At 32.9% G+C, this 17190-nt stretch overlaps 1 protein-coding gene across 2 annotated transcripts in view; it reads right to left on the reverse strand.

Annotated features, from left to right (window-relative positions):
* Positions 1–237: 237 nt before the first annotated feature.
* The window catches only part of LOC106142397 (uncharacterized), an 89604-nt gene continuing 72651 nt past the window's right edge, over positions 238–17190 (reverse strand). For both annotated transcript variants that reach the window (XM_013344144.2, XM_060946800.1), the window contains one exon: positions 238–2168. In XM_013344144.2, the coding sequence (XP_013199598.1) occupies positions 1282–2160 (879 nt within the window). In that variant the 5' untranslated portion in view covers positions 2161–2168 and the 3' untranslated portion in view covers positions 238–1281. The remainder of the gene's footprint in view (positions 2169–17190) is intronic.

Consider the following 17190-nt stretch of genomic DNA (forward strand, 5'->3'; position numbering starts at 1 on the left):
TGTTAATATTTTTAGGAAATTATTATTAGAGGTCACTTTTATTATTTAATTTTGTACAAAAAAATTAAGATTGGTTGAATGAATAGTAATATCTACTATATTACATCAATTTGCAGTAACTATTTAATATACCATTTTAAGAAATAATAATAGATATTACCTACTTGGTTTAAAATTTATAACTCATGAAATGAACCCTAGAAAAAATTTAACTTAATTGTTGTATGTTAACAAGACTTTTCTAAAAAAAAAAACTATAAAATGCGAAACAAGCATATCTTTATTATTTTTAACTAATTAGGATATAAATCAGCTATTTACATAAAATTAATTATTACAACATTAAGTAGGTAGGATTATGTACCTATTCTTAGTCACAATGGTGTAAGTAAATAGTGTAATTTTAATTGTCTGGACGGCAACATCACTATACTTATACTTATTTTATACACATTATTTTGTACCTAATCAAGCTTATTTTAAATAAAAATAAATTAATAATTAGAATAAATATTAATAATTTATTACATTACTGGAGTTACTGACTGATGATAATTATTTAAAAATTAGTCTTATTAAAAAAGAATATTTACGAAACCTAGTTATTTTTGCAAGTAAATCTTAAATATATAATTATACTTATCTTAAAATTAAGTCATCATGTGATTGTCAAAGTCGGAAGGCGGACCCCGGGCCCCGAAACACTTCTGTGGAGGGTGCAACCGGGAACACGCAGAGATGAGACAGAGAGAGAGATAAGAGAGAGTGATTGTCAGATTTAATAAAAAAAGAAAATTTATAAGTAGGTCTGTAGATTTATGTGTGTTAATTACTTAATCACATTTTTAAATAAATGAGATGTATACCTACTTAAGTGCTGTCGGTAAAAAGTGTTACAAAAATGTTATGCTTCAAAATAATAACATGGTAGTTTTACTAATAAATACCTACTTATATAATGAAAAAATTAAATAAATATTTATTTTTTTATATTAAATGTATAAATTTTCGCAAAACTTAATTCATTATCGATCGAATAGCAGATTAATTTTTCGGCACTTTGTGTTAGTACCGTCGTTGTATTAATTTTAATATTTAACATTATATTGCTCTGTCCCCGAAAAGCATAAAAAATGGGCAAGATTTTTTATTCTATGACGCTAACAGGCATACGCCCCAACAACGAAATTAGTCCCTTATAAGCATTTTTGTCAGTTCCTTAAAAATCAATAGCTCGATACGAGCTAGTAATTCGAATCCTATTTAAAATCATGCAACATATTAGGGATAGAAGTTCTGGAGAGCATCGGAATATATCGAGTTGTAGGTGTCTCTTAGCACATAGACGCTGTCATTTGGTTTTCCATTAAAAACATATGGTCCTTTAAGGTTCGTTACTTTCGAATTGGTAGGCACTGGCTTAGGTTTCGGCTTAGAATAAGAAGGGGTATTATAGCTTGGACGGGGAGGAGAAGGCATGATGGGCTGAGGACCCCCGTACCCAAAGTCTACTGGGGCCATCTGAGGTACTTGGGGATAGCCGGCCCCACCATTCCATTGGTACACTCCTGTAGGCTTTCCATTCGAAACGAAGTCCAGGGGCAAGTTTATAAAAGGGTCAGCCGCTGGCGGCAACATGGGCGCCATTGGTGGACCGATACTTGGCGGTTGAGATACATATCCCAGTCCTGGTACAAACATATACGGCGTGGGAGGCAATCTGATGTAGAAAATCGGGGAATTGTCATACTGTAGAGAGTTAATGTTATCATTGGCATAATTATCACCATTGCCGTTTTTCTTCTTATTTTGCTGTCGGCGTCTCGAAGGTAGCGTTCGTGAGAGATCGTCTTCGTCAAAATTGTCGTCGTTCACAGCGAAAGTTACATCGTCGTCGTCGTCTTCGGCGTAATCGAGTCCCGAGGATAAGAAAGAAGGGAAATATCCGAAGAGATTTAGTGCTTTGTTCTTTCTGTTTGACGGTGTTGGTGGTAATGTAGTTCTTTCTTCTTTAAAATCGTCTTCAAGCTTGCTTTGGCGGTTGGTGGTTTGTTCAGTCAAGGTGGCTGCACGTGACCTTCGGGAACTTGGAGCGCTTTGTGCGTGGCAGATCATCATGAGTACCGCCAACGCGAAGAACAGGTTGCTGGAGTAGTCCATCTTGTTTCCTGGAAAGAAGAAAAGGATTTCTTTTAGGTGAGTTGTAATATGTACCTTTAGAAAACTGTTGTTCATTTTTGTCGGGAAATGAATAGGAGTTAATCATAACAAGTAGGTAGTCAATTAGGTAAAATCGAGATATGAACAAAAATAAAAATTTTGCTCTTTAACATACTCCTCCATTAAATATCTAACGTAAAGCCCTTTAGTAGTAAACCAGGTGATATAATTTCTAATTAAAATTTATCCGACTCAATTCCGAGTAAGCTTGAATGATAACTGACATAAAATGTTGGTTGTGGATGTGATGAAAACTGGATTTATGCGGACATACTTACATGGAAATTCTAATCGCATATTGCTTGGGATTTAAATGTGGAAGTCATTTTTTAATATAAATATTCTTAACTACAAGGATAGTTAAGAATATTTATATTAAAAAATGACTAAATGACTAAACATTTTATTTTGTATAGGTACCTAAATCTATTTACTTTGACTTAAATTAAGTACCTACCTTCTTAATAAATTATATATTATTATATGATAAATCTACAAAACGTCAAAATTGACAAAAATACACAAACATATTTTTGTGAGTGTGAACTCAAAGTTGGCATTCGCAACTACTGAAACTTACAATGCCCGTGGCCCGACACGCACTTGACTGGTTTATCTTATTCTCGTTATATACCTGATGCTGAAGCGATAGAGATGATAATGTACCTATGTATACACTTCTTGTCAAAGCTGGTAAATTTAGGCCATATTATTTTTAATTTTTCCCTTATCAACTTCCACCTTTTTATACAAAACATCGTTAGTTAAACGACTTCCTTTGATTATGTTATAAATTTTACGGTAATACATTTTCAATGCGGTCACTAATGAAGAGGATGCTAGAACATGCAAAGGGCATATAAAACTAGATTGATCATAGCTTAGTGCTAATTAAATAATACCCATGCATTAGTTCCCATACACTTGATTCTTGTATAGGTATAAGAATTCCGAACCACATTTTGTGGTTTATACTCCACAGTGATGTGGCCACTGTTAAGTTTTTTTTTAAATAGTACTTTAAAGTAATTGGTATTTTTTTGGATGTTAAGTTAAAATAAATACGTCGTACGTAACGTCACGTAGGGATGAACCCTAGAGGTGTAGACAGAGTCAAAATAACTATTCTTTTAGGGGTAATTTACATTTAGATATAGGGACATGTTGTTAAACAGAAGAATCACCCCAAGTTTTTGCCAATTCATCGCCAAAAATAATTATAAAAGCATTTAAGTAGATTGACTTGAAAATATGCACAAGGAGCCTTTAAAAGTTAACGCTTTATTATTTCTTTCAGAATAAATCAGGACCAGTTAATATGAATTTTAATTAATTCCATTTACATTTCTGAATGCTGATTACCGTGGTACTACCTTTTATAATAAATAGCTTTTATTCAAGATAAATTCATGATCACTCCAACGCAAGAAGGACTATATAGAAGCAAATAGTTGATCAGTTATTCTGCAGCCTTTTAAGGTCTGGAAGTGGCACATAAATATGAACACAGCCTGTATCTTCTTATCTGACAAGCGATCAATCATTTCAATCAGGGTTTGTCGCAGTTTTTGTGAGTCAATGGCGGTGCCGTCTTGAAATACTACGCTACCAAGAAAGTACTGTAACTTGTAGATTTTTTATATGATTCTATTCTATAAAAATATACAAAACACACAGCTCAGAAAAAAAAAATTGCGGTTCTGATATGATCCACCTTACAATTCTCCTTTTTCTTGATTTTAATCGCTTGATATTTATATAAAATCCTTTAATAAAAATGAATTAAACACTTCTTTGAATTTGTCAATAAAACTACATACACAACCAAGATAAAAATATTGTAAATATCTCAATTGTAAACTTCATTTAACAAAGGCATTGCAATAAATTGATAGAGTCTGTTAAGCCTATAACAAAACCATATCCAAACAGGATAGTTGATATTAAAAAAAGGAAAACAACATGAACAAGGTCGGTTGTTTACCCGATACAGTGAGGTTGCAAAATAGTAAAAATACAGAAGTTACACTTCAGGTTTTAACATTTTAACAGGTCATTGATAGGTATAAATACCTATGAACGAAATAAATATATATTACACAAATTACATTTCACATATACATGGAGGGTGTGGAGGGAAAGGTCGGAGTGGGAAGACCTAGACGAACGTATCTTGATCAAATTAAGGACGTCCTGGTAAAGGGTCAGGTCAAAAGTACCCGAAACCGCCGAGCTTGCATGAAGAGAGTCATGAATGTGGATGAAGAGAAGGAAATATGCAGAGATCGTGGCAAATGGAAAGAGGTAGTCTCTGCCTACCCCTCCGGGAATGAGGCGTGATTTTATGTATGTATGTATGTACATTTCATTACATGAACGGGCATTCCCTTGGGCAAGTTCTACTTCTTCAGGCACTACACGCACCGGGTAGGCCTGTATCTTGCATGCTGGAAACGGCTTAGTGTGTAAGTTTTTGAAATTTAACTTATTTAGCAGCATTCGTTGCTTCTGTTTGGAGGGTTTGCGAACGCCAATGCCTACCCTTCATAGCTAACGAATGTGCAAATGGCCTTTTTGTCTCAGTGCGTGGTTTATCGCTTATTCCAGGATGATGGTCATTGGTGGACCTTGATGATGATGTCAAATATGGCAATTTACTTATCTACTGATAAAAAGAAAAATCGCCTAAATCACGAGTTACACTTATATCAAATTAATATTTTGTAGCTACTTAATTGAATAGATATGTTGTTCCCAGCCGACAGCTATGCTCCTCTTTAAAAATAGCTACGAATTTATAATGAAAATTACAATGCATTTACATATCAATCAAACAATGAGAAAATAGTATGAAAACTAGATTCATACCGAAAGAACTTATGTATCCAATCATTATCTAACTAATAAAACTAAAACATTCTACTACCTACTCTATTCATTACGAGGTAGAGAGAGTTATATAATATTCACACACTGGGAAGGCGTGCGATAATGACAGCCTACCACATCGCCTAAAAGACAAATACCAAGTTTATAAGCCTTCCGTCCGTTATGTGAAGCCGTGTGGTTACCGGTACAAGAGAATAAGATCACTCCATCTCCTTCCCATGGATGTCGTAAAACGCGACTAAGGAATATGATTATAAACTTGGGATTATTTTTTTGGTTCTCAGTTCTGTTATTACACCAAACAGGCGAACGTAGCCTATCAGTCTTTTTAAGACTGTTGGCTCTGGCTGCCCCGCAGGGGATGTAGGCGTGCGGATATGTATGTATGCATATTACAAGCCTTTCCCATGATTGATTTTTACGAACTGCGTAAAGAGATTCAAATGGCACCTACACATTACGCTAAGTATTTTCTTCGATACCTTTATGAAAGATAAAAAGTTCGATCACAGACCTAAGTAATAAGTATAGTAACATGATACCGAATTAGGTTTCATTTTTATATTTTATAGTACCTACCTACTGAACTTTTAAACTTGTGATGTTCATACTCAAGATATCAGTTTCTCTGTTATTATTAAACAACAAAAATTGATTTCACACTCTAAAATTACACTTTAAAATCATAACGTGTTGTTATGTTATTATTGGAAAAAAATGAGGCACTGAACATGCTGATAGTACCTTCTCACTGGCAATAAAGTGATGGGTCTAAAGCGTGATAATATAGGCTCTATGGTAATTAAGTAACGTTATGTCAAAACTGCTTATGGAATGCAAATGTTTTAGTTTTGTTTTATTTCATGGTCCGTTGCTATATTTATATTCACTGCATTAAATCACTTGGTATTTAAGTAAATTTTGTATTATTTTAAAAGTGAGACTTAGTCCCTTTTGACTTCATTAAAAGGTTACTTAAGTACTTATTTTGTATCATAATTTGAAATAAAATAAACTAACTTTTAGGTAATCGGAATCGAGATTCAAATAGTGAAAAATTAAGCAATTTTGTGTCAGATAACCACCTGTCAGTGCTATTTGAATCTCAATACAGTCATACGGCTCTGTCTACCCCGTAAGGGATATAGAAATAATTGTATATTAAAATAATAACTTGTATAATAAAGATCGAATTATGGATCGATTATGTTTTTATTGAAGCTTATTACAAGATCTTCAATAAATGTCTACTAATTCAAGAGATTGTATCTGTGCGAAATCTCATACTGGTCAGACCTAAAGACTATAATCAGTGTAGCATAATATTAACTAGCTTGAAACATAGTTATCTTCATATATATATTTTCTATCTATATATACATATAAAAAAGGTCACTGACTGATTGACTGGAATCTCTATGCACAGAATATTGACGTCAACATAACTTAAGTATAATTATATCTACTACCGCTTCCATACCGCTGGGATTAGAGATCTGAAATTTAGTATACAGGTTCTATAAGCGGTGAACTAAAAACAGGATTTCCCAAAACTCTATCAGAAACAGAAATAATTAACGGGATTTTTTGCTTTACGTAGGCAAAGCAGCGAGTGTACTCCAGTATGTGATAATATTGAAACCTCTTTTCCAAAATGGGCATTTTGATGTTCATGATTGTGAACGGGCCGAGGGTCTGGTAGGTCAGTCACAATAAAAATACCAGATTTTCAGATCGTTCAAGGCATGGCTTGTCGTCGTCTTCTCAGTCCAATAGATTTTTTTTAATTGTCAGTTTCGTTCGTCTAAATGTCAATTCAGAGAGTATGTCCATGTAGACTGAACGGCCGCAACAGATGCTGGAAGAAGGGGCAGGCTTGTGGACTTGGGATTCTTCTTGTAAGTGATAGGCTAGCATTGTATACTATTGTATACAATGCTAGCCGATAGGCTGTGATAACTTAACTATTATTTTTGAATCCGTGGCCTTCGAGTCTTCTGACAGTTGGCTATCTACTCCATAAAGATTAGACACATGATATTTGTTGGATTGATAAAAAATCGTATAGACTTTTACAAATAAAGAATATATGTAGCTATAAATAAGTACCTATATTCGGAAACAATAAATTACCCACCTAATACATACAACAATACAATCTTTACTCATTAACATTTTAGGCATTAGCTTAGATGACATATTTCATATTTGAAAGCTAATGAATTTACAACGCAAAAAAATATGACATTAGGAACATAATCCACTTATATTTTATTATGATTGTTTACTAAATTCATCTGTCAATCAAAAATAATGATCCTGACTTGTCTCTCAGTTTTTTGAAGATGAACATTATTTTTAAATTAATAAAACATAATTCATAGGTAGATTTTTTATTTATAACTTCAGATAAGAATGTGCCGACGGTTTCGATCAAAAGTTATTGATCAATCGAGCAATAACTTTTGATCGAGACTTATTGATATCGGCAGATATTTGATAGCTTCTGCTTAAAAAAGTGGTGAACCAAAAAATTTACGAGTTCAATATAAATTGTGTACTTATTGTATTATTCTCCATCAAAGAATATAGTGCGAACACAATGATAACAATAATACTTAAGATTTACCATTACTATTAATTATTTGTTTGAGTTGCGACAAAATCAACGTACAGCCAAACCCAGGGTGTAAGTAGCTATAATTTGGCATGTGCCTTGAGAAGTATAAACAGAGCACTAAGGGATATTTTAACATTCCCACAAAAATAGGAAACAAAAGAGATTTTCTTTTTAGGCGAGCGGGTGGAGGTCTACGTAGATAAATCTATTAAATTGATATCTCTATACTTAATAAACATATTGGTACTCTTATTCTGGTCTAATCATCAGACGCTCAACGTTGGTCATCAAAGTCAAATACTCATAATGTATTGCAAATCTTCACGCTCTCCCACAGAACTTGGATAGATGAACAAGAAATGTGACAACGCATTATGGCATTACAAAGGTAATTTCCTTTGCCTAGCGCAAGGGAAAGTACATAAGTTTGTATGGATACGGAAAGCGCGGGAAATAAAATTGAACGAAATGTTTGGTCATGTGGAAAGTATGAACGATAGCAAGTTGACTAAGCAAATATGCAAAAATAGTGTAAATTGAAAGGTGAGTGGGAAGGATTTGACAAACGTTCCTTAATCAAATTAGGGACGATCTGGGAAAAGGTCAGGTCAAAAGTACTCGAAATCGTCAAGCTTGCTTGAGAGTAATGAATGGGAAGAAGCGAAAGAAGTACGCAGAGATCGTGGCACGTGGAAAAATATAGTCTCTCCCTATCCCTCCGGGGAAGAGTTGTGATTTTATGCATGTACACACCAAAGAGAAGCAGCGACTTCGAAACTAAACTATAGGATTTTAATGTCTTTTAAATAGTAATCTTATCAGACTGTCACTTTTTGCGTGACTTAAGCAAATGGAAGTTCAAGCAAGTCCAATGACTTATGGATGATATAAGCATCTATGTAATACAATCCAATATTAGTGACTAAATATATACTATGCTACTTAAGTGTTATTTTGTAATAGGAGCTTATTTATTGTTATTTTACTAAGATTTGTTGTTGTTGCGTGCGTAGAAATATAAATTAAAAAAAATAATAATTAATGACTTATTTTAAAGAGGCTTTCGTATTACCTAAAACAAAATTAGGTACAATTAGGTATTCAAATCACGTTTATGCAGAAGAGCCATTGCATTTTTAATTCTGTATTCATAGTTTCAAATTCAAATGTTCAATTATTTCTTAATTTCATTGACGTTATCTAGACATGAATAATTTTATTTACTTATCTATGAACTTAAGATCAGTTCACACCAGTACAGAAGCGAGCGAGAAACTGATACGAGAAGCGGCGAAAATGTGTGTGTGTCTTCTCGTGTAGAATGTTCTATTGATTTACATACATACATATGGTTACGTCTATATCCCTTGTGGAGTAGACAGAGCCAACAGTCTTTAAATGACTGATAGGCCACGTTCAGCTATTTAGCTTAATGATAGAATTGAGATTCATATAGTGACAGGTTGCTTGCCTATCGCCTAAAAAAAGAAGTTTGTAAGCCTTGTTTTTTTACGACATCTATGGGAAAGAGATGGGGTGGTCCTATTTTTTATTTTTTTCTATTGATTTAGGTAGGTAATGAAAAAAGGTAAACAATTTTTACCAGTCTTTTTTATGGTTTAATACACTAATATGCTAATAGTTAATTTATAGCATACGCATGTTGTAATTTATTGCTACCATAACTGATAAGACATTTCTACATTCATCACGTTAATTTTGAATCGCTCTATTAAAGGTATGTGCATACAGCATCGCGTCGCATGTGAACAGATCTTTAGCTGTCTTTGTTTTTTGCTTGTTTAATTTGACACCTGACAAGCTAATAAAACTGTGATAACTATAGTTATTGAATAGATAATAATATTTTATTGAGATCAATGACATAAACCTACACGTGGTTGTCAACAAGTAATGTTTTATTTATTCACTAGTTGTTGCACGCAACTCCGTTTGCTTGTTTTTGGAAATACTAACAATAATATTCGTAAAGGTTAATGTACTCAAATTTTCGTACATGTTACAGTTGTTACAGAGTAGCTGGTCCCTTTGGCTTCCAGATCACATGATTCTGATCTTCCATTTTTTTTTCACACACACACAATACAAGTACATATTCATTGCGAGGTGGACATAACAAACAGTCTTTAAAAAAATAAAAGGTGAATCCTAAGTTGATTAGCCTATCCCTTAGTCACCTTTTACGTTATCCATGAAAATATGGAGTGGTCCTATTCTAATGTGCCGTGAACCACACGGCATATTAGCATTTTTTATATTTTCTCCATAGTTTAAAAATATTAATTACTTTCCTAGCATTTATGTACTTTATACGATACGAACCTATCTTTGAATCTGATTTAGGAGCAGCCAATGTAATTGAATGTATAGAAGTCAAAACCACAAGTAACGATGGTCCTTGGTGGTGCAAATTGAGGAAATCATTTTCATGTATATTTTTCTATAATTTAATTAGCTAAGGTCTGCTTCCATGGTAGTTATGTACCAGAAAAAATCTCCGTGGCAGATTTCTTACCTTAATAAAATATTAGCTACACTCCGGAGCTTTGCACACGCAGAATTTCCATATTAAAGGTACCCAATATATTTATTAAACATAGGTTATACGTACTCACTAACCACGTTTTATTAAAATACGTAAAGAAGTTTTTGCATGAAAGAGTAACAAACACACACACACCCACACATAGGTATTTAGAAATTTTTGTATTGATAATAATAGTGGATGATTTCACAAATCACAAGTCAGATATACTCGCGGCGACATCTGAAATTATTCGTAGTAAGCCGCTGAGTTCAACTAATAATTAGGAATCCCAGACGACAGTTAAACCCGGTCAAGAACAGTACAAAACAAGAATAACGACCAGGAACAGTGAAACCCATTGCAGTGATTATTGGAATTACGAATGAGAGAAATGCCAGGTCTTAGCCCCTCATACATTTTAGTACGACTATTAGTCCAAGACAAAATGATGAACGGACGACCGGCCATCGTAAAATCAAACACAAGTTATGATCTGGTCTATGCATAGAGTTACAATATGAAGAGAGTGCACTATACTGTAGGTACACACATGTACATGTTAAGTCGAAATATTTCATTTTATCTCCTTATCCCCAATAAATTTGGTTGAGTTGAAGAAATCCCAATTGGGATAAGTCCGTCATTATACCTACTTATTTTTTATATTCCAGTTACTGTATTGTATTATGTTTGTTTTGAGCAATAAAGAGTTAAAACACTTAATCTTCCGATTGTTGAAAGTAAAATGACAAACAATAATAAACATAAAATAAAATATAATAAAAATTAAAATTTATCAAAGCTTTTATCGAATGTTCGTCAAAAACAACTATAGTTATCAACGTCTATTTTCAAAGAAATTTCATCTAAAAAGAAAATTCTGTTATAAGATATCTTTATCACGTACTGCAATTTCAAAAGTTAATAATGACACGCCTAACAATGAAACTCATCCACACACCTTTGCATGATAAAAACAGTGCTCTGTATAGAAAATGGATATATTGAGCAATTAAGGCGTCCATATATGGAAGAAGTTGATGAAGTTATTGTTACCTATAATTAAATTGATTAGGTGACATTAATTAGTGAGTAATTGTATGGAAATTCAGCGAGGCGTGAGAGCCAAAGTGGTGAACTAAAACATGATTGATCTGCAATAACAGCCTATCATTTTCTTTTAAATTATTGAGTAGTAGCTTCACCCGCAGCTTTGCCCGCGTGAATTTAATGCCACCTACGAAAGAAAAAGGTATTACAAAACCTACGGTAAGTTCAGTTTTTCGGAATGCAGATACCCTATGTCCTTCTACAGACTCTTAATTATACATACGCGAATTTTCCAAAAGGATAGGTTCAGTCGATAACCGCGTGAAGAAGAAGAACAAACAAACAAACTTACTTTCACGTTTATAATATTTAAGATGTTCGTATACCTATGATTAAAGAATAGAGATATGTGAAATACAGCTATTTATTTAATAATTTAAGTACACCGATAAAGAAAAACAGCTGAGAACAGAACAAATTCACGCGGTAAAAAATATAACATTTCATCTTCACGAAATCTTAATTCAAATTACAGTGGAAATAATAACATCAAATGTTTTAATTGAAGTTACTTAACAAAATAATTATCTTAAGTTAAAAAAAAGCCAAAGTTATTCAAATGATAAAATACCGATTAGACCAATGACATGTTAATTTCACTTTGTTACAAAAAACGCGTCGAAGTTAGTAAACGACAGTTTTATGATAGGAAAAAGGTTGCGTGTGCGCAAGTTGTTGATTATGTCGGCTAAAATATAGCAGAACTAGGTGTTGTATGCAAAGCGTTAGACATTTGTGCAAAAAGTAACATCACTATCTATAATTTCAGGTTTCACCACTTTCATAATGTCTAAGTTACGATTCAGCAAAGGAAAATTATAAATGCAAGATAGATTCTTTAATTACTAAGCTTTGTGCAAAGAGTTTTGAGAAAATTTCTCAAAATACTAATCTGGCCTTATAAAATATGGACTTTGAGCAGAATTCATTCGATAGTTTTAGTTGTACGTAAATTTTTTAATAGTATGATGCAGGCATAAAATTATAAAAGAAATAAGCGTAAAAAGATGGCAGAATGAAATTATTCTGTAAATAATCTCATGCAATAAAGAAGATTATGTATGATCACTAATATGATATTAAAACATTGCAAATTAAATGTGTGTAAGATATCCACGGGTTCTGATGGTCGATGCTAGAAAAAAGATTACAAGAAGCTATTATGGCTCTCACAGAAATAACATAGGATATTAATAGTTAATACACATGATACGATAAACGTTATAAGACTACTAATATAATTGTCGTCGAGTCGAGACTGGAGTATGTAACTGCATAAAAGTTATATGTTATATGCGAAGAATATGAAGTCTTACTTAAACTTTTCAGTTCTTTAGGTCGTTCCAAAATAAAAGTAAAGAATTTTGACAGGTACGTCTTTTTTATTAAATCTCAATATTGACCGCTTCGCCCGCGAGAATTGAGTGCCAACTAAACTACACGTGTGAATTTAGTGGCACCTAGAAAATAATACAGGGTTTTCGTAAATCCCACGAGAACTTTAGTTTTTACAGAGATGAAAAGTATCCTTTGTCCTTCTACAGACTTTTTATTATATATTCGCTAAATTTCAAGAATATTTTTTTTCTAGATTATGCGTGAAGACAAACAAACAAACAAATAAACTTTCTCATTTATAGTATTATTGGGATGGATTTCTGACACGCTTGCACTTCAATAAATGGACTATAAAATATCTAATTACTATAACGATAACGAAATGATTTTAATAATAAAACGATATAGAAAGATAACAATATTATTCCAATTATCATCTGTGATCATAAAAGTAATATGATTACAATAATGTTGCCATACCATTAATTTACTTATAATTTTAGATTTTTTCTTTTATATTGTAGGAGTTCTATTTCACTCAAGTCGCGTGAGAAATACTGGTGTAATAAACTTCCAAGTTAGAGCAGTAGCCGGTAAAATTGTTGTCGTGTTCAAACCTGAATTGATCATTATTCAAATAAGGTTAGTACCAATGAGATCTGAATTAAACACCCAAGCGCCGCCTATCTGATCAACTTTTGTGTAGTATCAGTTTTGTGAACCAAATAAAAAAATACTCATCTTTTTCGCATCAGCAGTCATAGCTATAAAACTATTGTTCCACTTCTTTTTTCTCCTGACATTAGTCCCAGTTACACCCTCACTCTTACAAAGAGTAGTGCGTCCAGACAATGTTCTTGGTCCAAGGTTTTCTCACGTTGTTTTCCAAGACAGTTACCACATAAACTAGAAATGATATTTATATCGGTAATGATATATATTATAATAGAATAATCTTATCGATTTTTCTAGAATTGCAGTAATCGAGAACATTTTATTTATTATGTAGTTCACACAAGCTGTGAGATATAATGGAAATAATGAATATAGAATTACAGTGCTGCGGAGAACTGGTGATTGTAATCAATAAGTGTTATTGGAAACGATATCTGAATTTTTATCACATAAATAACTGTAAAGGTTAACTAGTGATCATGAAAATAGCAAATATAGTACCTTTAATTTTAAAGATCCATAAAAAGGTAATAAATACCCTTATCCAGAAATAACAATTTAGTGATATATTTTTACTAAGTTACTCCCATTTTAGCTATACATAGGTAAACAATACGAAAACCTTATATAAAAGATAAGACAGATAAAAAAATTTCTTTGATGTTTTGTATTCAATTAGTAATATTACGTGAACTTATAATGACACTCTAAAAATATATTGGGGAAAATGTCAAATCATTGTGTTATGAGCAAACGTAACAAATAATTATATACAATCTATTATATTTTGTTATGTTTTCTTATACACACAAATTTGGTGACAGCTACACTTAAACACTAGACGACAACTTGTGTATTAATGTCGATTACCTTGTTAATATATGTGAGAAATGAACTGTACCAAATCGATTGATTACCATAATAGTACTTGCTTGATATTCACCCAACATGCTTAATTCTGTATGCGATCGTAAAAATGTTCGCTGGCCCTGCATTTAACACCGCAAGCAATGTCGTTTGAGCAATACATTAGTGAAAGCACAGAAAATATCCCTCTGATCTCAGTAGTATTACACTACATTTCATTTTTTTTCCAATAAACTTACTAGTAAGACTCATGTGCAAAAAAGGTTTTCTGCCTAGATTCCCTCAGGAAAATCGGTAGCCTTGTCTATAATTTCGACAAATTTGCAGCACCCAGGAAACGCCTAATACTTAAGGCGAAGAATATCGATATTTTTGCTTGCTTTTTTAAAATAAACTTAATGATAAAGTTCAATAATTGGTATTATTATCAAACGAATTTAATGTGTCACTTTATTGAGAACCTTACTAATTAAAGTAAAGTAAGTATCCTAATTTTGGAAATTAATACCAGAAATTTATCAAGGAAATATAAGAAAAAGGTATAAACTTTTGTCCAATCTGACCTTTTTGTCTCCTTGTTATTTTGTAATGAACCTAGCTTAAGAGGGATATCAAACACATTGAAAATGGCAAAAATATTGCTACACACCCCTTTCTGGTGTTACATGCAAATATACGGCCTGATATTTTTATTTATAGTACGCATTAAAGATGCCGCTTGCGCATGCCAAAGTTGGTGTTATGATACCATCAGATATCGTATTGCGGTTTATTACAATATACTTTTAAACGTATGTTAAAAGTTCAATGAGAAGAGTTTCGGTGAAAGGTCAGGTCAAAACTACCCTCAACCGATGACCTTGCAAAGAAGAGAATTATGAATGTGGACGAAATAAGTATCCAGGGATCGTGGCAAGTGGAAAGATGTAGCATCTGCCTACTCTCCCGAAAAAGAAGGCGTGATTTTATAAATGTACATATGTACTTACGTTTAATACAGTTTTTTAATGAACTTTTTCATTGATATCTTTCTTGTTGGATTGTAGTATGATAAAAGATTTTTCGTTATAAACTGCATGATTAATGATGTGGGTTCCATTTTTATGCACTTGTTAACGGATAACGAATGATGGAAATATCTTCATTATTGTTAAAAGTTGATAAAGCGAATATCGTCGTAAGATGAGAAACCAGTTTTATGGTATTGTACAGTGAAAAATGCGACGCATAAGTACCATTGACCAGTTAATAAATTGATTCTGTTAGTATTATTTCTTAATGATTTTTATATCATATAAAATTTATTTATATAAAAAATACACAAATTGGTAACGAGCATGCGAAATCGGCTAGTAATAAAGTGGCTATTTGCATACGCCTGTAAGCCTTAGGAATGCTACGTCTGATGTTAAATAAAAAAAATATATACGGGACAAATAACACAGATTGAGTTAGCCTCGAAGTAAGTACGAGACTTGTGTTACGAGATGCTTACTCAATGATATATTTTATAATAAATACTTATATAGATAAACATCCAAGACCCAGGCCAATCAGAAAAAGTTCCTTTCTCATCATGCCCTGGCCGGGATTCGAACCTCCGGTGTCATAGACAAGCGTACTACCGCTGCGCCACAGAGGCCGTCTATTATTATAGATTTCTAGGCCATAATAATAATGATCTATAATTTTTTTTTATTCCGTATCTGGACTGTTTGAAACAAACATTTTTTATGGAAATTCCCATGGAAACGAAGCCGCAAATGTAAGCGTAAAAGCTGAACCCATATATAATCACGTCTATATCTCTTGTGGGGCAGATGGAGCCTCTTTCTAGGAAAAACTGATAGACCACGGTCAGCTGTTTGGCTTTATGTAGGGATTGAAATTAATATAGTGACAGGTTGCTTGCCCGTCGTCTAAAAGAAAAATCCCAAGTTTATATGCCTATCCCTTACACGCCTTTTACGACATCCATGGAAAAGAGATGGTCCTATTCTTTTATAATTTATAAAGCGACAAATTCGGAAATTAGCTAAGTCAAATACCACTGGCACTAAGATTTCTCTTATAGATTAACGGCCATCCTCTTCTAGCTCTGATTTACTTTAAAAGGGAAGCTTACTCATTACGTCATTAAATAAAGGAAGACCATTAAATCAAGTTAAGAGGCCTGCTATCACCAGTCAGTAAGGGCGCCGGTTCTAAACAGATTATTTTATAGTATTCGCGAGATACGTAACGAGGTGAGCTAAAGGTTGATTTACACTGGTCGAGTCGAATGAGTTATTAAGAATAATTCATTATTATAAGATATAAAAATAAAAAATAAAAAATAAATTAAAGAGTGTTGGCCGAGTTAATAAGACATTCAAGTCATTAGGAGTAGATACACCAATTGTACCCGTAACATAATATGTCATCAATCAAGTATACTTACTTATTTGTGGCGGCCCCTGTGGTGCAGCGGTAGTGCGCTTGTCTGTGACACAGAAGGTCCCGGGTTTAAACCTCGGCCAGGGCATGATAGAAAAATATTTTTTTTAAAATCACGTCAATTAAAAATTTTATGAATATATATAATATTTAAAATATAAATAATATTTAAAATATAGCTTAACATTGCGTTAGCATCACATAACCACTTAAGTCTCCAACTTAATTTGACCCTTTCTCAATCTTTGCAATATGTCCCATTTATATTAATTTATTTATATATTTTCAAGTAAATTCATTCAATCTAAACCAAAAATCAAGATCAATTTCAAAAACAAAGTAAATATAATTTTGTTGTTTTCACTACTATTCGCTCATTTCACTCGTCCAATGTACGATGTGAAATGTTTTAGTTCCATAATGTAGGCACCGGCGACTATCGCGTGTTCAAGCTCATGATACTTAATGTTGAAAGTGCTTCGTGTAC

Source organism: Amyelois transitella, chromosome 12, assembly GCF_032362555.1.
Source record: "Amyelois transitella isolate CPQ chromosome 12, ilAmyTran1.1, whole genome shotgun sequence".
Classification (NCBI taxonomy): Eukaryota; Metazoa; Arthropoda; class Insecta; order Lepidoptera; family Pyralidae; genus Amyelois; species Amyelois transitella.